At 39.5% G+C, this 23,155-nt stretch overlaps 1 protein-coding gene across 1 annotated transcript in view; it reads right to left on the bottom strand.

The window, feature by feature from the left end:
• Positions 1-23,155, bottom strand: part of iqck (IQ motif containing K) — a 41,655-nt gene extending 18,500 nt beyond the window's left edge. Inside the window, exons 1-7 of the mRNA XM_061884908.1 lie at positions 22,884-23,155; positions 22,732-22,805; positions 17,056-17,203; positions 15,264-15,361; positions 13,987-14,039; positions 13,822-13,899; positions 13,636-13,720 (exon numbers count right to left, since the gene is read on the bottom strand). Of these exons, the coding sequence (XP_061740892.1) occupies positions 13,636-13,720; positions 13,822-13,899; positions 13,987-14,039; positions 15,264-15,361; positions 17,056-17,203; positions 22,732-22,805; positions 22,884-22,971 (624 nt within the window). The 5' untranslated portion in view covers positions 22,972-23,155. The remainder of the gene's footprint in view (positions 1-13,635; positions 13,721-13,821; positions 13,900-13,986; positions 14,040-15,263; positions 15,362-17,055; positions 17,204-22,731; positions 22,806-22,883) is intronic.

The raw sequence follows: 23,155 nt of genomic DNA, 5'->3' as shown, positions 1-23,155 counted from the left end.
TGGCGACTTGTCCAGGGTGTAGGCCGCCTTCCGCCAGAATGCAGCTGAGATAGGCTCGAGCGACCCACCGCGACCCCAAAAAGGGAAAAGTTGTAGTACATGGATGGATGGAACTTCTCAAAGTTAGTGTTTTATTCCAATTGTATGACAAATACTGTGATATGTAAAGTGCAATGTGTGGGAGTGTTTTGTTGTGATTATGCTTAAATATAAAAAGTGTTGTTATACACGTTTGAAAAATAGAAATCTTACATTTGCACGTTTACAAATATGTCAAACTGTCCATGTAACGGATGCCAAATATAGTGGCTGCGTAAACCTAAACTCATTGACGCCGTAAAGGGGAACTGCCCTTTTTTTTCGGAATTCTGCCTATCGTTCACAATCATTATGAAAGACATGACGTCGGATGGATTTTTTTTTTAATGCATTCAAAATAATAAATAAATGTGATCAAAAGTTCGCTTAAAATGGAGCCGATGGTAGCCGTTCAATCCCGCCGATAGAACCCCTCAAAAAACATCCAAATACCTCCATCAGTGTTTTATACTAACCTACTCAGTGGCCTAGTGGTTAGAGTGTCCGCCCTGAGATCAGTAGGTCGTGAATTCAAATCCCGGCCGAGTCATACGGAAGACTATAAATATGGGACCCATTACCTCCCTGCTTGGCACTCAGCATTAAGGTTTGAATTGGGGGTTGAATCACCATAAATGATTCCCGGGTGCGGCACCGCTGCTGCCTACTGCTCCCCTCACCTCCCGGGTGGTGATCAAGGGTGATGGGTCAAATGCAGAGAATAATTTCGCCACATCTAGTATGTGTGTGACAATCATTGGTACTTTAACTTTAATATACATGATGTACCGTATTTTTCGGAGTATAAGTCACTCCGGAGTATAAGTCGCACCTGCCGAAAATGCATAATAAAGAAGGAAAAAAACATAAATAAGTCGCACTGGAGTATAACTCGCATTTTTGGGGGGAAATTTATTGGATAAAACCCAACACCAAGAATAGACATTTGAAAGGCAATTTAAAATAAATAAAGAATAGTAAACAACAGGCTGAATAAGTGTACGTTATATCAGTGGTCCCCAACCACCTCGATTGGTACCGGGCTGCAGAATAATTTTTTATTAATTAGTGTATTTATTTATTTATTTATTTTTTTAATCTTTTTTATTAAATCAACATAAAAAACACAAGATACACTTACAATTAGTGCACCAACCCAAAAAACCTCCCTTTTTCATGACAACAAAAATAAAAATTATCAAGCGTTGACCGGTTTGCAGCTACAAAAAGGTTGGGGACCACTGCGTTAATAACACATAAATAACCAACTGAGAAGGTGCCTGGTATGTTAATGTAACATATTACGGTAAGAGTCATTCAAATAACTATAACATATACAGGTGCTGGTCATATTATTACAATATCATGAAAAAGTTGATTTATTTCATTAATTCCATTTAGAAAGTCAAACTTGTAGAATGTATACATTCATTCCAAACAGACTGATACATTTCAAGTGTTTTTTTGCCAAAAAGGAGATGATTATAGCTGACAACCAATGAAAACCCTAAATTCAACATCTCAGAAAATTAGAATATGGTGAAAAGGTCAGATATTGAAGACACCTGGTGGCACACTAATTAGCTAACTAACTCAAAACACCTGGAAAAGCATTTAAATGGTCTCTCGTTTTGATTCTGTATGACACACAGTCATGGGGAAGACTGCTGACTTGACAACTGTCCAAAAGATGACCATTAATACTTTAAAGAAGGAGGGAAAGACACAAAAGGTCATTGCCAAAGAGGTTGGAGGTTCCCAGAGCTCTGTGTCCAAGCACATTAATAGAGAGGCGAAGGGAAGACAAAGATGTGGTAGAAAAAAGTGTACAAGCAAGAGGGATAACCGCGCCCTGGAGAAGATTGTCAAACAAAACCGATTCAAAAATGTGGGGGAGATCCACAAAGAGTGGACTTCAGCTGGAGTCAGTGCTTCAAGAACCACCACGCACCGACGTATGCAAGATATGGGCTTCAGCTGTCGCATTCCTTGTGTAAAGCCACTCTTGAATAAGAGACAACGTCAAAAGCGTCTCGCCTGGGCTCAAGACAAAAAGGACTGGACTGCTGCTGAGTGGTCCAAAGTTATGTTTTCAGATGAAAGTAAATTTTGTACCTCCTTTGGAAATCAAGGTCCCAGAGTCTGGAGGAAAACAGGAGAGGCACAGAATTCACGTTGGCTGAAGTCCAGTGTCAAATTTCCAGTAATGGTCTGGGGTGCCATGTCATCTGCTGGTGTTGGTCCACTGTGTTTCCTGAGGTCTAGGGTCAATGCAGCAGTCTACCAGCAAGTTTTAGAACACTTTATGCTGCCTGCCGCGGACCAATTTTATGGAGGTGAAGATTTCATTTTCCAACATGACTTGGCACCTGCACACAGTGCCAAATCTACCAATACCTGGTTTAAGGACCATGGTATCCCTGTTCTTGATTAGCCTGCAAACTCACCTGACCTTAACCCCATGGAAAACCTATGGGGTATTGTGAAGCGAAAGATGGGAGATGCCAGACCCAACAATGCTGAAGAGCTGAAGGCCACTATTAAAGCAACCTGGGCTCTTGTAACACCTGAGGAGTGCAACAGACTGGTGGACTCCATGCCACGCCGTATTGCTGCAGCAATTCAGGCAAAAGGAGCTGCAACTAAGTATTGCTGAAACTTTCCATGTTCACACTTTTCAGTTGGCCCACATTTCTAAAAAATATTTTTTGGTACTAGTCGGAACTAATATTCAAATTTTCTGAGAATTGATTAACGTGGACCCCGACTTAAACAAGTTGAAAAACTTATTCGGGTGTTACCATTTAGTGGTCAATTGTACGGAATATGTACTGTACTGTGCAATCTACTAATAAAAGAATCAATCAATCAAACTGAATTTGTGATTTTCAGTAATTGTCAGTACTAATTATCAAAATTTAAAGAAATAAACATTTCAAATATATCACTATGTGTGTAATGAATTGATATAATGTGTAAGTTTCACGTTCTGAATATAATAACTGAAATAAATCTACTTTTTCATGATATTTTAATAATACGAACAGCACCTGTAGAACATGCTATACATTTACCAAACAATCTGTCACTCCTAATCGATAAATCCCATGAAATCTTATACGTCTAGTCTCTTACGTGAATGAGCTAAATAATATTATTTGATATTTTACAGTAATGTGTTAATAATTTCACACATAAGTCGCTCCCGAGTATAAGTCGCACCCCTGGCCAAACTATGCAAAAAACTGCGACTTATTATCCGAAAAATACGGTAAGTACATACTGTATGCAATGCAGTAACGAGCACATTTATAATAACATTTAATATTTGCAGATTTTGATTTGTTACATGCAGGCACAGTGCGTACCTATCTACCAGAGTCAGCCAAAAAGCTATTTTTCCCCCCATAGTTCCGCTTAGAATGATAAAAATCATCTTAAAAGAAAAACAAAAACATCCATCCATCCATTTTCTGCCGCTTATTCCCTTTGGGGTCGCGGTTTACATAAAAATATTGCAATTAAATAACACAGTACTAAGTTAAACATGTACATTACAGACAATACAAACCAACAATCAAACAGTAAACAAAGACATGAGCACATGCATAATGCAAGAGCTGTAAGTTAATTTTGTCAATAAGCCATTTCCTTAATTGGATCTTAAATGTAGCGAATTTCCAGATTTCTTTAACAGACTGATTTATTGCCACACAACAAATGTATTTCTGTGAAAATGTAGCTATCATAATCCAATGCATACCACAGCTAGTATATTATCTTTATACTTTAGTCACTGAAAAGGCAAAGGTAGCCATGCGATTCCTTTGACCCACATAGAAATGCATCGCGGAGCCTTGAGCTAAAACCCTGACTGCTTTCTATAGATATTTTGCATTATTAAATGCTTTACAAATATATATTTTTTTCTCTACGCCCATTGGGTGTCTGGCAGTGTTCTAATTCATAATGAATGCTAAAAAGTGATTATGTGGAACAGTCGGGATGATGACACAGACTCAAAGCACTGCCTATTAATTACACAGTGGCCAGTCAGCTGACTGGCCCCAAGAGAACTTGGGTGAAGTGTGTGTGTGTTCTTGTATTTCTACCCTTCTTGAGACAACAAGAAAAAGTACCTTCCATATGAGAACCGGTGAACATGTTAGGACCGAAATCATGGTCCCAATAGGGAAAACCATTGCATCTAATAGAGAATGTCTCATCCATCAAAATTAGGATGCTCCCAAAAAGGAAGGATTTTTCAAATTTACTGTGTGTCGGTTTTAGAAGTGCTCTCCCCTCTGGTCAACATATGTAATAACAAGTGTGTGAAAGAATTTTAAATGCGCCCCTTTGGCCAAAATTAATTTAAGAAAATTTAAAAAAGTTTATAGAGACATATTGTAATAACAAAGTAAATAGAGAAGATTAAAAATCAATTACAAACGAAAAATTCAACAACAAAAAATTAGCTAAAAGCAGTCTCTCACAATGTGTTGACTTTTTTCTCATAAAATTGGGAACAATTTCTCATATTCTTTTTGTTTCTGTGATATTGCAATATTTTCTTGTAAAATTATTACTTTTTTATGTAAAAGTATTATTTTTTTAAGGAAAAATTGCGACATTTGCCGTATAAAATTCAGATTTATCACAATATTGCCATTTTTTGTTGTTCTTGTAAAATAGTGACATTTTTTTAAAATACAATTATGACTTTAGTCATAATTTTGGCGAGTGAAATTCTAAAGATTATTATTATAATGCCAAAATTGTTTAAGTTTTCTTATAATAAATTGTGACTTTTGTCGAGTAAAATTACGACTCTTCATAAAATTGCCAACATTCTAAGCTTTTCTTGTAAAATTGCGACTGTTCTTGAGTAAAATTCAAATTTTTATCATAATATTACACAAATGTTCAGTTTTCTTGTAAAATGTTGACTTCATTTGAGTAAAATTACGCCTTTTGTTATAATACTGCCAAAATTCAAAGTTTTTCTTGTGAAATTGTGACCTTTTTCTTCTGATATTCCAACTCCTTTTTCACAACAAGTTTTTTTATATTTGCATAGTATGTATATATTATTAATGTTATAAATACAGATCTTTATATATCTAGAAAGGGTGGTCCTAAAGAGGTGGGCATTTTTCAGAGGTCTCAAGAAGGTAACAAATACAAGAATGCGAATGTGTGAGTGTGTGTGTGTGTGTGTACATTTGTGTGTGCATTGCCGTCAGAAGCATGGATGAATGGATTAGAGAGAGGGTCTAAGGCACACAGTGTAAAGACGATTATGTAATGTGTTTAGAACCTACAGCCCTTCATATAGTATGACAGGAGCGGAACAAGAGACAATCGCATTATAGTGTCAGCTTCTTTCCACTCTTCTTCTACTACTACACCGTGCAATGTTTTGATCGGTGCAAAGCTTTAAACTTGCAATATATGCACAAAAACAGGCTTGTGTCATACACACAGACACACAGACACACACACACACTGCAGTCAAAGCTGCGTCACACACAGGTTATATAACAGGCGAGAGAGTATAAGAGTGAAGGAGGGGTTGTAAAGCTTTGGGGCTGACAAGAGCAAGAAAATTTGGGATGAATATAAATGTTAATCCTGTGATGCTATTATTCCGTTCAAATATGTGCAGTTAAAAATAGACGAGGAAGTCAGGCGTTTGAGGGAGTCTTACATTTAGGCATTTATGTTGTCAATAAAGCCCTTAGTAGCCACAATATTAGGTACACTTGCATAATGTCTTGGGATCTAACAGGACAGCTGTCCCACAAATACACAAAAATAAAGTTCAATTATGATTTGTTAATTATTGATAATACTGAAAGGGCGTTGAATAAATGTTTTAATTTAATCAACATGTGAATACTACATTACACTTGACGCACTGGATAAAAACCCTGTGCATATGTGAAAAGGAGTGGGAAGAAGCATTAGCTTATTAATTCCTACCCCTTCTGCATTTAGTACTTAGTGCTATACGTTATCGCACTTCCTGTTCTTTAATCCATACAAAAATTGTAAATAGTTTTGAATTTGAAAGAAATACAGAAAGGTGTGTTGCCCTTTTGTTGTGTTTTGTATGCATGCAAGTTATGCATTTTGTGCTATAGTTGTGGTGCCAGAATCAGAGACTGGTATACATCAATAGCTAAATATTTTTGTGATCTTTATTTTTTAGCTCTTTAATTGTACCTATTTCACAAAAGCTGTTTGACTTTAAAGAGTATCTTATCTGTTTAAGTTAGTTGAAAATTCGGAGGAAAAACTTGGTGGCGTTTTAATAACATCATGAGAAACACAATGAACATAGACTTAATGTTAGTATATCTACAAAGCAATTAAACTAAGTCACAGCCCATCTAAGATTGAACAAAAAACAAAATAAAGCATAAATAAAAACTGTTCTATGTATCAACTACCTCATTTGTCACTTACACATATCAATCCTGTGATAACTTAAGAAACCACACAAACTGAGGTATAAACTATTGAAGACGGTTGAGTTACTCATTGCTTTCTCGGCTTCACTGTGTATCGGTAAAGAAATAAATGCTGTGCAATGTGTGAACAATTTCAACAAACCAAAAATAAAAACTTAAAAGACTGACAAGTATTGCTGTAAATCACACACTGTTCACTTTCTTTAAATTTGCACAAAATATACTTTCACAGAACTATATCAATGTGGAGTGTCTCATGCAGCATTTTAAGTGGGGATACCAATTGTTTATTTTGGTCCTGTTTGTTTAATATTGGGTCGAGGAGGAGAAACCGCAGCCCCGCTTTACTATGTACCTCTTCCTTGGTATACTTGCTCTCCCTGGTATAAACTATTTTCTTGACTGGCAAAATTGCTATTGCGACATCCAGTGGACACATTTAGAACAGCATCCATCTATCTATCTTCTTCCGCTTGTACGAGGTAGGGTCGCGGGGGCAGCAGCCTCAGCAGAAAAGCCCACACTTCCCTCTCCCCAGCCACTTCGTCCAGCTCCTCCCAAGGGATCCTGAGACGTTCCCAGGCCAGCCAGGAGACAGTCTTACCAACGTGTCCTGGGTCTTCCCCATGGCCTCCTACCGGACGGACGTGCTCTTTACACCTCCTCAGAGAGGCGTCCCGATGGCATCGTGACCAGATGCCCGAACCACCTCATCTGGCTCCTCTCGATGTGAAGGAGCAGCAGCTTTACTTTGAGCTCCTCCCGGATGACAGAGATCCCCCCCCCCCCTATCTATTGTACCAGTGATCTTGTCCTTTCGGTCATAACCCAAAGCTCATGACCATAGGTGAGGATGGGAACGTAGATCGACCGGTAAATTGGTAAATTGAGAGCTTTGCCTTCCGGCTAAGCTCCTTCTTTACCACAACGGATAGATAGAGCGCCGCACTGATCCGCCTTTCGATCTCACGATCCACTCTTCCCTCACTCTTGAAAAACACTCTGAGGTACTTAAACTCCTCCACTTGGGGCAAGATCTCTTCCCCAACCCGGAGATGGCACTCCACCCTTTTCCAGGCGAGAACCAGGGACTCAAATTTGGAGGTGCTGATTTTTATGTCAGTCGCTTTACATTCGGCAGCAAACCGATCCAGTGAGAGCTGAAAATCCTGGCCAAATGAAGCTGTCAGGACCGCATCATCTGCAAAAAGCAGACACCTAATCTTGAAGCCACCAACCCGGATCTCCTGACTGACTGTGCCTAGAAATTCTGTCGATAAAAGTTATTTACAGAATCGGTGAAAAAGGGCAGCTCCGGTGGAGTCCAACCTTCACTGAAAACGGGTTCGACTTACTACCGCCAATGCCGACCAAGCTCTGAGACCAATCATACAAGGAGCGGACCGTCACAATCAGACAGTCCAATACCTCATACTCTCTGAACACTCCCCACAGGACTTCCCGAGGGACACGGTCAAGAAGTCCACAAAGCACATGTAGACTGGTTGGGCAAACTCCCATGCATCCTCAAGGACCCAGCCAAGAGTTTAGAGCTCATCCACAGTTCCAAAACCAGGACGAAAACCACACTGCTACTCCTGAATCTGAGGTTGGACAATCCAGCGTAGCTTCTTCCTGAATGCACATTACCAGGAAAGCTGAGGAGTGTGATCACTCAATAATTGGAACACATCCTCCGGTTCCCCTTCGTAAAGAGAGGAACCATCACCCTGTTCTGCCAATCCAGAGGTACCGCCCCCGATGTCCACGCAGTGTTGCAGAGTCTTATCAAACAAGACAGCCCCACAGCATTCACAGCCTAAAGGAACTCTGGGCGGGTCACATCCACCCCCGGGGCCTTGCCACCGAGGAGCTTTTTAACTAAGTCAGCAACATCAGCCCCAGAAAAAGGAGAGCCCACCACAGATTCCTCAGGCACTGCTTCCTAGGTGGGACAGAGGGCTTGAGGAGGTCTTCGAAGTATTTCCTTCACCGATCCACAACATCCCCTGCACATCATCCTCACCATACACGGTATTGACGGTGCACTGCTGCCCCCTCCTGAGGCGGCGAGTGGTGGTCCGGAATCGCTTCAAAGCCATCTGGAAGTCATTTTCCATGGCTTCTACAAACTCCTCCCATGTCCGAGTTTTTGCTTCCACGACCGCCAAAGCCGCACAGCTTGACCTGTCGGTACCTGAAAGCTGTCTCCATTGATTGATTGATACTTTTATTAGTAGATTGCACAGTACAGTACATATTCCGTACAATTGACCACTAAATGGTAACACCCAAATAAGTTTTTCAACTTGTTTAAGTCGGGGTCCACGTTAATCAATTCATGGTAGAGTCCCATGAGCCAACAAAACCCGATAGAACATTTTTTTTTTTCAGCTTGAAGGCATTTCTCACCGGTTCTGGGATTAGCGCCACAACAGGCACCAAAAGCTCAGATCGGCCGGTTCGACAATAGAGGTACGGACTCCAAATCCAGCGCCTCCCTCATGACGTGCTCAAAGTTCTTCCGGAGGTGGGAATTGAAACTCTCTCTGACAGAACCCTCTGCTAGATGTTCCCAGCAGACCCTGTCAATGCGTTTGGGCCTGCCAGGTCTGTCCGGCATCCTCCACCTCCATCGGTACCAGCTGACCACCAGGTGGTGATCAGTAGAAAGCTCCGCCCCGCTCTTCACCCAAGTGTCCAAAACATGAGACCGCAAATCTGATGACACAACGACAAAATCGATCATGGAACTATAGCCTAGGGTGTCCTTGTGCCAAGTGCACTTATGGACCCTTATGTTTGAACATTGTGTTCGTCATTGACAATCTGTACAAGCACATAAGTCCAATAACAAAACATCACTCGGGTTCAGATCCGGGCGGCCGTTTTTCCCAATCACGCCTCTCCGTGTTTCACTGTCGCTGCTAATATGAGTGTTGAACTCACTCAGCAGAACCAAGGAATCACCTAAGGGAGCACTCTCCAGTACTACGTCGAGGGAATCCAAAAAGGGCGGGTAGTCTGAGCTGCTGTTTAGTGAGTTAGCACAAACAACAGTCAAGACCTGTCCCCCTCACCCAAAGGCAGAGGGAAGCTACCCGGGTAAAACTCCAACGTGCAGGTTTTGAGCCAGAGGGCAACACCAATTGCCACCCTAGCCTGTCGCCTCTCACTGTGTGCAACGTCAGAGTGGAAGAGAATACAGCCCCACTCGAGAGAACTGGTTCCAGAGTCCTCGCTGTGCGTTGAAGTGAGTCCGACTATATCTAGCCAGAACTTCACCAGCTCAGGCTCCTTCCACCACCCCCAGCGAGGTGACAATCCACGTCCCAAGAGCTAGCTTGTGTAGCCGAAGATCGGATAGCCAAGTGCCCTGCCTTTGACTGCCTCCGAGCTCACACTGCACCTGACCTCCTATGAGTGTTGAGCCCATTGGAAGGGGGTACCCACGTTGCCTCTTTGGGCCAGGTTCCAAAGAGGGGCCCCGGTGACCCGCGTCCGGGCGATGGAAATCTGAGTCCTCGTTTTTCTCCTTCATCAAGGTCTTCAAGCTGCTCTTTGTCTGATCCCCTTCCCCCCACCAGATCCCACCTCTCCGGATTGTAAATAATCAAATGTAAATAAGAAAATGTATATTCTTGTTCTTATGCTTTCTGAGCTCACTATGTTCATTAATCGCTGTACATATCCTACAAAATCAGACCTACACAATGTCCATTTCTCAGATGATATAATTGTTGATGACTGAAGTGCTGATAGCTACCAAACCTAACCCTCCCACCCCAACCCCCTCCACATCCCAACCCCCCGAATTGTAAATAATGTAAATTAATCCAATGTATATACTCCGATGATTAACTTGTGCGATGACTGTATTATGCTGATAGTATATATTTGTACCATGAATTGATTAACATGGACCCCGACTTAAACAAGTTGAAAAACTTATTTGGGTGATACCATTTAGTGGTCATTTGTACAGAATATGTACTGTACTGTGCAATCTACCAATAAAAGTTTCAATCAATCAAAACCTAAGACCTATTTGTCTTGGGAGACCATACCGCCCCTGGACAACATAGCTCCTAGGATCATTGGGCCACAGAAACTCGTCTACCTCATCAGAAAGTAAATTAAGAACAGCAGTTTCTTTCATTTAAAAATGCAGCACAATTTTACACTTATCAAAGATGCACGACCTGCACATGTACGTAATAGCAGTATCAGAGAAGCAAGTTTTTACAATAAATATAAAGATTTTTATTTTTGGACAATTCTTCTACATTAATTACTAACATATTTACACAATTTTTATACAAATCTACCAACCAGTTTTTAAAGCAAGCCTCTTTTTATGTAAGCATCCTATTATGTATGGTATCTTATTAGCACTTTGTTGTGTGTGTGTGTGTTGTTATTTTTTAATAGGAAGTTTTTTTAAAATAAAAAGGTCACATGTTTGTTCAAAGGCATAATGTGACACACACGCACACAACCCCACTGAGTCACTGCCTGCCAAAAATATCTTGTGTAGCTTAAATAAGTTATGATTTTGTCCACCAGACCCTCAGTCAACCTTGCTTTCTGTCAATGCTGCATTCAAGATCACCTCGGGGAGAAAACAGTTGTTAACCATTTGCTTGACCCTATTTATAATTCTAATCATTATCCCTCCATCCATCCATCCATCCATCCATTTTCTTGCGGGTGTCCCTCTCGGGGTCGCGTTGGGGTGCTGGAGCCTATGATAATTGATATTCTCTCCAACGGGGTGGAGGTAAACTTGGCCTTTACCAATCATCTAAAGTTACACGGGCTTATATCAAGCTCATGCATCACAGCATCGCAGGATCAACAAATAAAACATGACTCCTACAGAAATGTTCACACAAAAAGTAGAGGGTGAAAATATATGCATTTATTTCTGCTGCTCTGTGCACGCTTATGTATTAATAATCACACACGGGAAAGAGGGAGGAAAGCGACCACAGCAGGGATGACATAAGCAAGAAGACACTGAATTGAACGCTCTAGGCCTGTGGAGCAATGGCAGCCAGCAGCGCCCTCTGCTGGACGTAATGCAAATAAAGAAAGACAGCAGCAGTATACTTTAGTGCAGTGGTTCTCAACCTTTTTTCAGAGATGTACCCCCGTGAACATTTTTTTAATTCAAGTACCCCCTAATATGAGCAAAGCATTTTTGGTTGAAAAAAAGAGATAACGAAGTAAAATACAGCACTATGTCATCAGTTTCTGATTTATTCAATTGTATAACAGCGCAAAAATATTGCTAATTTGTAGTGGTCTTTCTTGAACTATTTGGAAAAAAATATATAAAAATAACTAAAAACTTGCTGAAAAATAAACAAGTGATTCAATTATAAATAAAGATTTCTACACAAAGAAGTAATCATCAACTTAAAGTGCCCTCTTTGGGGATTGTAATAGAGATCCATCTGGATTCATGAACTTAATTCTAAACATTTCTTCAAAAAAAATAAATCTTTAACATCAATATTTATGGAACATGTCCATAAAAAAATCAAGCTGTCGTGTAGTGTAAACCATCATTAAAAATGAAAATTACTTATTGAGAAATGTATAGCAAACATATAAAAATGTAGTATTTAAATTTTCTGTCTGATTGGGAAATATTGTTTCATTTTTGGCCATAACTTTGGTTGTGTTACTCTGAGTGAATGTTTTTCCTTTCCCAGGAGGATTTTTTTCATGTTCAAGTTTAATATTTGTATTTATATTTTTTCTTTCATTTATCAATGATACAATTTTAGCGTGTTACGTAATGCTAGGTCAAAAAATTCCTCGGAAAGTTCAGAGAATTTGGATTCCTATTTTTTGTTCTACCGGTACCTTTTTCCCTCAAATCTCCAAATCAACTTCAGTCCCAAATAAAAAATAGTACATGTCATTATTATTATTTATTTTTTTTTTTAACTTTACGTGCCTATTCAGGGAGTTAATTTAGTGTATTTTTTCCCCAAAATATTTTAATACACATTAGTGCTCAATAAGAATAGCAACAAAGCTATGTTTTTTAACCTAAATAAAAATAGCAAATATGTCATGTTTTTTTACCCTTTAAACGCTCATTCGACCTAATTATCCATCCATCCATTTTCTACCGCTTATTCCCTTTTTTGGGGGTCGCGGGGGGCGCTGGCGCCTATCTCAGCTACAATCGGGCGGAAGGCGGGGTACACCCTGGACAAGTCGCCACCTCATCGCAGGGCCAACACAGATAGACAGACAACATTCACACTCACATTCACACACTAGGGCCAATTTAGTGTTGCCAATCAACCTATCCCCAGGTGCATGTCTTTGGAAGTGGGAGGAAGCCGGAGTACCCGGAGGGAACCCACGCATTCACGGGGAGAACATGCAAACTCCACACAGGAAGATCCCGAGCCTGGATTTGAACCCAGGACTGCAGGACCTTCATATTGTGAGGCAGACGCACTAACCCCTCTGCCACCGTGAAGCCTGACCTAATTATGTAAGTCGTATTTTTTTGTTTAATGTATTAAATAATTATCATGTTTTTAATACATTTTAAAGCATTGTGGAATAAAGCTCTGTCGTGAATATACACAATCTTAGTAATTATACTAATTTGGATGCATTTTTTTATTATTTTTTTAAATTATATTGTAAACCTAATAGCAGTTTAGTATTATGGGAAAAAAGTCCCTAATGACTACCATTATAACTTAATTGTTTTAAAAGTAGAGTCATTACACAATAATGCATTTTCTAATTTCAAGGTTTTAATTTTGTACGGATTAAATGGCATTCAAAGGGTTAACATCGAATAAAAAGAACATGACAATTTAGTTATTTTAATTTAGAAATTAAGTTGGAAAGATGTGAGAAAATAGCTAAAAAAAATACCTGGCAACTTTTTTGTCCTGTCGCTAATCTACTACTATCAATGATATATACCTCAGAGGATTACTAACTATTCAAATATTCAACACAATTGTTGTTGTTGCTGAATACAACTTGTCTGTTTCTATTGTTTTGGTGTGATGTGCCTCTGTTTTGGCTTCATTGAATGTACCTTATATCCTCTCCAGAAAGCCTGGATGATCACAGCAGCTTCGTCATCACTCAGCTGCAGGTAGAGGGGCACAGGAGGCCTCGGACTGAGCAAAGAAGAAACAATACAACAATTTATTGCAGGTGAACTTGGTGAACTGCTTTCTCTTGAGACAATGTAATATTGCTCTGTCAAAGTGGTACTTACTGTAAGATGAGCCACGATTTGACGAATGGGATGTCATGGAATTTTACAAAGGGATACGCTCGTCTGCGGGGGTTATGACTGGCAAAGAACAAAAAGAAAACAATGGAAGTAAATGAAGCAATTTTCTTTCCATACAGTAATAATGACATGTTTCTGTATATTTACTTGTAGAGCCACTCCACCAGGTAATCAAAGGGATAAAATGTTATGACCTTCTTCTGAAATAGAAAGAAAATTCATTGAAATAGTTGCAAAGCATAATTGTACTATTAGTACTGCAGTACTGTCTTACAAATATTGCTACAATTATACTTCAAATAAGAAAAAAAGTAATCAGGGTTATATACATTATTAAATGCCTTACAATTCAAATGATGTTGTACATTGTGTATAATAGCATTATATGTTATGTAATGAATAAATACATCCATCCATCCATCCATTTTCTACCGCAAACTCCACACAGAAAGATCTCGAGCCTGGGATTGAACCCAGGAATGCAGGACCTTCGTATTGTGAGGCAGACGCACTAATCGCCTCCGTGAAGCCCTGAATAAATACAAATCAAATAATTTATTTGTTCTAAATATTTTTTTATTAGGTCTCTAATTTAACTAGTTCACCCACATTATTAATCACAAAAAATATCGCATTAATCATATTTAATTGCAGATTAATTACGCAATTTACTTTGAGCGCACATGCTCCTTTATTTTACCTGCGGATGTTTACCTGAAAACCAAGGTAATTTGCGTAAATTGCAGCGATTAATTCTCTAATCGCAGCACGACATGTTTAAAACATCTAAAAGCATAACTTGTTTTTGAGACAGCCAAGGCTATTGGTATATCAACAAGAAGCAGCGGATGACAAACAACGTTAAGTTATCAACAAAAGTACCGCAGGTAAATTAGCGACACATTCGTAGCAACTGTGACTAATCCACATTCCAAAAGTGTGAAAAATCTGATAAATTATCATTTTTGACGGCACTTATAAAACCTATAAATCAAAAGCAAAGGCCATAGCAAAATACATGACATCATGGAGAAATGATTATACATTAAATATATCATATATGTATATATTACAGTAATGTTAATCGATGATCGTGCTAATGGAAAAAATAATCAACCTACCCTAATCAAACTTAAAAAACAACGGACGGTAATGACAGTACAGTGAAGTCTTAACAGCCACAAGGTAAACGTAAAAAAGCTCTATTCAAAATGGTGTGTTTTACACTTTCAAGAGCAACTTACCAATATGTTTATAATTGGGGTTGTACAGTGTTTTGGACTTCTGGGTGCTGTATTTAGCTAATTCTGAGGGTCAACATATTAAATGCACTATGATTTGGTGCAGTTGTATACTACCACACAAATGAACTGTCAAATAAATAACTTGAGTAATTATTTTATATATTTTATTTGTTCTAGTACCTCAAAACAACCTTGTTTCTCAGCTTCTTTCAGCAAAGCCTCAATTGCAGGCGCCAGCACCGGGAACACTTTGTCTTCCATGAACTTTGTGACAGGATCTGACACACAAACAATGCATGGTATGGACAGACATTTTTATGATAAAACCCCACAAATGCATGGCATAGACCAGGTGTGTCCAAACGTTTACCCATCGAGGGCCACACACTGAAAAATAAAAACATGACGGGTCCATTTTGATATATTTCACTTTTAAAACCATTAAAATACATGGGGATTTTTTTACCTTTAGGGCGACCCTTCAAGTTCGGTCCCGGGGACCTAGAAGGTTCTCAGTTTATTTTTTATTTTTTTTAAGTTGTAAATTAATATATATATATATATATATATATATATATATATATATATATATATATATATATATATATATATATATATATATATATATATATATATATATATATATATATATATATATATATATATATATATATTATTCAATGCTATGTCCATGTAACTTTTATTACTTTTTGTCCCCAAAAACATTTTTTTTTACATGGCAAACACAAAATATGCAATATTTACCCCGAAAAATGTCAAACTGGATTTTTTTTTAATGTGAAGCAATTGGAGCTAGGTCAATAATTCATACCATTGATTTTCATCAACTTATTTTTGAGCAATGTCAGCGTTATAAAAAAAAACAGCCTGCATTGAAACTTTTTTTTTATTAGTCAACATTGGAATCGTTTTTGTTATATTTAACCTGTTTGCTATTTATTTAAACTTTTTTATTATTTAATTTTTTTAGAGATGTCCAATAATATCAGTCTGACGAATTTTTCGGCCGATAAATGCTTAAAAAATGTAATATCGTAAATAATCGGTATTGGTTTCAAAATCATTGGTATCGTTTTCAAAAAGTAACATTTCTGACTTTTTAAAACACCGCTGTGTACACGGACATAGGGAGAAGTACAGAGCGCCAATAAACCTTAAAGGCACTGCCTTTGCGTGCCGGCCCAATCACATAATATCAACGGCTTTTCTTACACACAAGTGAATACTTGGTCAACAGCCATGCAGGTCACACTGAGGGTGGCCGTATAAACAAGTTTAACACTGTTACAAATATGTGCCACACTGTGAACCCACACCAAACAAGAATGACAAACACATTTCGGGAGAACATCCGCACCGTAACACAACATTAACACAACAGAACAAATACCCAGAATCCCTTGCAGCACTAACTCTTTTGGGACACTACAATAGACACTCCTGCTAGCCCCCCACACCTCAACCCCGCCCGCCTAGACCTCCTCATGCTTTCTCAGGGAGAGCATGTCCCAAATTCCAAGCTGCTGTTTTGAGGCATATTAAAAAAAAAAAAAATGCACTTTGGGACTTCAATATTAAATATGGCAGTGCCATGTTGGCATTTTTATCCATAATTTGAGTTGATTTATTTTGGAAAACCTTGTTACATTGTTTAATGCATCCAGCGGGGCATCACAACAAAATTTGTCATAATAATGTGTTAATTCCACGACTGTATATATCGGTATCGGTTGATATCGGTAATTAAGAGTTAGACAATATCGGGATATCGGCAAAAAAGTCATTATCAGACACCTCTAATTTTTTTTAATCGTATTTTTAGAATGTGCCGCAGGCCGTCAAAAATTAGCTGCGGTCTGCAAATGGTGAGTTGCCCAGTTCACACTTTGGACACCTCTCGTAGACATTTGCATGATAAAAAACAACAACAAAAACAAAATCACGATCTTACGTGGGAACTGCTGTGGACAGAAAGTTGTTGTTGTCTGCCTTCTGTGCTTTGAAGAAGAATGTGCTCCAAACACAGAGAATCCAGGGTGTGCAGGGTAGTGCAGCAGGGGGTCAAGGTCTGTCAGAAGCTCATCCTCCTCTTCATCCACCTGCAGTCATTAAGACACTAATGTGTTAAAGTAAAAATCAATGTGTTCCATCATTGGAAGCAGGAAAATAATCATTTGTTCAATCATTTGAAGCAGGTATACAGTTGCGATCAAAAGTTTACATACACTTGTAAAGAACATAATGTCATGGCTGTCTTGAGTTTCCAATAATTTCTACAACTCTTACATTTTTGTGACGGAGTGATTGGAGCACATTGTGACTTGTTAGTCACAAAAAACATTCATGAAGTTTGGTTCTTTTATGAATTCATTAGGGGTCTACTGAAGATGTGACCAAATCTGCTGGGTCAAAAGTATACGTTCAGCAATGTTAATATTTGCTTACATGTCCCTCGATAAGTGTGACTGCAAAAATGCGCTTATGGTGGACATCACATGGACAAATATAAGTAAAACCTTCTGGAAGAAAGTTCTGTGGTCACAAGAAACAAAAAATGAGCTGTTTGGCCACAATACCCAGCAATATGTTTGGAGGAGAAAAGTTGAGGCCTTTAATTACAGGAACACCATCCTACCATCAAGCATGGTGGTGGTAGTATTATGCTCTGGGCCTGTTTTGCTGCCAGTGGAACTGGTGCTTTACAGAGAGTAAATGGGACAATGAAAAAAGGAGGATTACCTCCAAATTCTTCAGGATAACCTAAAATCATCAGCCCAGAAGTTGGGTCTTGGGCGCAGTTGGGTGTTCCAACAGGACAATGACCACAACACACATGTCAAAAGTGGTCAAGGAATGGTTTTATCAGGCTAGAAATAAGGTTTTAGAATGGCCTTCCCAAAGTACTGACTTAAACGTGTGGACAATGCTGAAGAAACAAGTCCTAACAGAAAACCAACTAATTTAACTGAACTGCACCAATTTTGTCAAGAGAAGTGGTCAAAATTTCAACCAGAAGCTTGCCAGAAGCTTGTGGGTGGCTACCAAAACCACATTTTTGCAGTGAAACTTGCCAAGGGACATGTAACCAAATATTAAAGGCCTACTGAAACCCACAACTACCGACAACGCAGTCCGACAGTTTATATATCAATGATGAAAGCTTGCAATTGAAACATTGCAACACGAGCCAATACGGCCTTTTTAGTTGACTAAATTGCAATTTTAAATTTCGCGCAAAGTTGGTATGATGACACGTGCGCGTGACGTCTCGGATTGTAGCGGACATTTTTTTCCAGCCGGATCCCAGCTATAAGTAGTCTGCTTTAATCACATATTTACACAGTATTCTGGACATCTGTCTTCCTGAATCATTTGCAATTTGTTCAATTAATAATGGAGACGTCAAAGAAGAAAGATGTAGGGGGGAAGCGGTGTATTGCAGCTGCCTTTAGCAAAACAAACACAGCCGGTGTTTCCTTGTTTACATTCCTGAAAGTGAAGCTTTACTATGGAACAGAGCGGTCAAGCGAACATGGTTCCCGACCACATGTCAACCGGCAGGTTTCGGTGAGAAAATTGTGGTAATAAGTCGGCTCTTACCGTAGACATGAGCGGAGCTTGCGTCGTTCCTCGTGCACCTGTCAAAGAGGCAGCTGCGTGGCTTCCCTCAGAGACACTGGCGGTCACCACACCCGTGGCCACACCCCTCCGACTTTCAGGTACGACAGTATAATCTCTCTACAACACTAGTAACACAATAAGCAGATAAGGGATTTTCCAGAATTATCCTAGTAAATGTGTCTAATAACATCTGAATCGCTCCCGCTGCTCTGTCTTTTTTTTTCTTCTAGTCCTTCACTCTCACTTTCCTCGTCCACGAATCTTTCATCCTCGCTCAAATTAATGGGTAAATCGTCGCTTTCTCGGTCGGAATCGCTCTTGCAGCTGGTGGCCCAATTGTAAAGAATGTTCAGATGTGAGGAGCTCCACAACCCGTGACGTCACGCGCATATCATCTGCTACTTCCAGTTCAGGCAAGGCTTTTTTATTAGCGACCAAAAGTTGCGAACTTTATCATCGATGCTCTCTTCTAAATCCTTTCAGCAAAAATATGGCAATATCGCGAAATGATCAAGTATGAAACATAGAATGGACCTGCTATCCCCGTTTGGATAGGAAAATCTCATTTCAGTAGGCTTTTAAGGTTTTAGAATGGCCTTCCCAAAGTCCTGACTTAAATGTGTGGACAATCCTGAAGAAACAAGTCCTAACAGAAAACCAACAAATTTAACTGAACTGCACCAATTTTGTCAAGAGGAGTGGTCAAAATTTCAACCAGAAGCTTGTGGATGGCTACCAAAAGCGCCTTATTGCAGTGAAACTTGCCAAGCGACAAATATTAACATTGCTGTATGCATACCGTATTTCCTTGAATTGCCGCAGGGCATATAGTATGCGCGTGCCTTGAATTACTGCCGGGTCAAACTCGCTTCCCAAAATAATTAGTCCATGCTTAGTATTACCGCCTGGTCAAACTCGTGACGTCACGAGTGACACTTCCCCTGAGGAGGCTGATTTTATTACCGGTAATTTGAAATGGCATAAAGGGAAGATTAAGAGCTATTCAGTAGGATTTAAAGTCCAAGCTTACATCACACTCAAATTTTTACTGAATACCTTTGGTAAGTGCCGGAGTGAGAAGAGGTTTTAAAACAATTAGCACATGCTTACTTTTACCGCATGCCTTTGGTAAGCGCAGGGGTGAGAAGAGGTTTTGGATTAATTAGCGCCCTGGCGGCAATTCAAGGAAATACAGTACTTTTGACCCAGCACATTTTCAGTAGACCCCTAATAAATTCATAAAAGAACCAAACTTCATTAATGTTTTTTGGGACCAACAAGTGTGTGCTCCAATCACTCTATCACAAAATAAGCGAAATGATTGGAAACTCAAGACAGCCATGACATTATGTTCTTTACAAGTGTACAGGTGTTGTTCATATTATTAGAATATCATGAAAAAGTTGATTTATTTCAGTAATTATATTCAGAACGTGAAACTTACATATTATATCAATTCATTACACACAGTGCCTTGCCCAAGGACACAACGGCAGTGACTAGGATGGCGGAAGCGGGAATCGAACCTGCAACCCACAAGTTGCTGGCAAGGCCACTCTACCAACCAAGCTATGCCGCCCCACAATCATAGTAATATATTTGAAATGTTTATTTCTTTAAATTTTGATGATTAGTACTGACAATTACTGAAAATCCCATATTCAGTATCTCAGAAAATTAGAATATTAGTTACGACTAGTACCAAAAAATATTTTTAAGAAATGTTGGCCAACTGAAAAGTATGAACATGGAAAGTTTCAGCATGTACGGCAATCAATACTTAGTTGCAGCTCCTTTTGCCTGAATTGCTGCAGCAATACGGCGTGGCATGGAGTCCACCAGTCTGTTGCACTCCTCAGATGTTATGAGAGCCCAGGTTGCTTTAATAGTGGCCTTCAGCTCTTCAGCATTGTTGGGTCTGGCATCTCCCATCTTCCGCTTCACAATACCCCATAGGTTTTCTATGGGGTTAAGGTCAGGTGAGTTTGCAGGCCAATCAAGAACAGGGATACCATGGTCCTTAAACCAGGTACTGGTAGATTTGGCTCTGTGTGCAGGTGCCAAGTCATGTTGGAAAATGAAATCTTCACCTCCATAAAATTGGCGTGGCAGGCAGCATAAAGTGTTCTAAAACTTCCTGGTAGACTGCTGCATTGACCCTAGACCTCAGGAAACACAGTGGACCAACACCAGCAGATGACATGGCACCCCAGACAATTACAGATTGTGGAAATTTGACACTGGACTTCAGGCAACGTGGATTCTGTGCCTATCCTGTCTTCCTCCAGACTCTGGGACCTTGATTTCCAAAGGAGATACAAAATGTACTTTCATCTGAAAACATAACTTTGGACCACTCAGCAGCAGTCCAGTCCTTTTTGTCTTGAGCCCAGGCGAGACGCTTTAGACGTTGTCTCTTATTCAAGAGTGGCTTTACACAAGGAATGCGACAGCTGAAGCCCATATTTTGCATATGTCGGTGCGTGGTGGTTCTTGAAGCACTGACTCCAGCTGCAGTCCACTCTTTGTGGATCTCCCCCACATTTTTGAATCGGTTTTGTTTGACAATCTTCTCCAGGGCGCGGTTATCCCTCTTGCTTGTACACTTTTTTCTACCACATTTTTGTCTTCCCTTCGCCTCTCTATTAATGTGCTTGGACACAGAGCTCTGGGAACATCCAACCTCTTTGGCAATGACCTTTTGTGTCTTGCCCTCCTTCTTTAAAGTATCAATGGTCATCTTTTGGACAGTTGTCAAGTCAGCAGTCTTCCCCATGATTGTGTGTCATACAGAATCAAAACGAGAGACCATTTAAAGCAGGGGTGCCCATTACGTCGATCGACTGGTCGATCTCAAGCCAGGCATTAAAAAATAGACATAAAAATGAGCAATCATCAATCATACCAAGACTTCACTTTCGTCAGTTGTTTGACATTCTCGGCACCCGAGGATCTTGTGAGATGACGCTGGCTGCTGCGAGCTCATATTTAAGAAAAAAATCACTAACAGGGCGGACGCAGAGAAACATTTTATTTCTAGAGACTCCGTACCTACTGTCAAAACTCTAAAGACCGACTGCACAGTTCCTGTCTTCACCATAAAAGACCTGTTTCATCCTGCCTGTGCTAACAAAATAAGAGTCTCAGAAAGCTAGCGTGCACAAGCTAGCAAGCTACGGAGTTTGATGCCAATGTATTTCTCCCCCGCCCTCAGCGACCGCTTTCTCACTTGCTTGCCCACCCGCACACTCACTGACGTCAATCACCTGCTGCCAGAGATTAAAGGGCCACACACATATGCTACTCTCATAACAAAGTGTTTAAAAACGAGTATGCAAGTTGGACAAATGAGATGCCAAATCCAACCACTTTCATGTGGTATTGGACAGAAAGGAGGACTTTTTTTTTCCTCCATTTGAAAATGCGGACGTTATCAGCACCACTGTGTAATTCCAATCAATGCAAGTCATCAGAATCAAATACACCAACTTATATTCTTGTCTTCATGAAAGAAAGGAATCTATGTGTGTCAAACATGCTTGTATTATCATTAAACACCATTAACTTGTTAAAAAAATGTCTCTTTCATAAATAAATAAATATAAATTATAAATAGGAATGAGGTAGATCTCCTCGACTTGGTCAATTGAAAAGTAGCTCGCCTGCAGAAAAAGTGTGAGCGCCCCGGATTTAAAGGCTTTTCCAGGTGTTTTGAGTTAGTGAGCTAATTAGTGTGGGGCACCAGGTGTCTTCAATATCTGACCTTTTCACCATATTCTAATTTTCTGAGATGTTGAATTTAGGGTTTTCATTGGTTGTCAGCTATATTCATCTCCTTTTTGGCAAAAAACACTTGAAATGTATCAGTCTGTTTGGAATGAATGTATACATTCTACAAGTTTGACTTTCTAAATGGAATTAATGAAATAAATCAACTTTTTCATGACATTCTAATAATATGACCAGCACCTGTATGTAAACTTTTGACCAGGACTGTGTACGTGACCTTGGCAGCTTGGACAGAGGACTCTGAACTGGTCAAGTTAACACTGGGAGGAGTGGGCAGACTTGCTTCATATTCTACAAGAAAAAAAAGACGTTCTTAAAATATGAAACTAGTCAAAAATGTATAAACTATAACTTAAATGGCCATCTTACCGGTACAAACCTCATCCCAAAGCGACCTTCTCATACCGGTGGAGGTATAACGTGGAGAATATTGGGGGCTTGACATGTGGCTGAACATTTTCCTATTATTTAACAATATATCTTCAATTAAGAGTAAAAAACACCAATACTGGTTAAAATAAGTTAATAAAAGTTACGCATTTTGATACATTAAACGTGGCTATCGTTACTTCCTGACGTCACTGTCGTCATAAAGCTATTGTTGTGAAAAAGGTCGCTAAGGAAAAGGCTGTTGTTAGGAT

Source organism: Nerophis ophidion, linkage group LG23, assembly GCF_033978795.1.
Source record: "Nerophis ophidion isolate RoL-2023_Sa linkage group LG23, RoL_Noph_v1.0, whole genome shotgun sequence".
NCBI lineage: Eukaryota > Metazoa > Chordata > Actinopteri > Syngnathiformes > Syngnathidae > Nerophis > Nerophis ophidion.
This window is presented reverse-complemented; position numbering and strand designations above follow the sequence as displayed.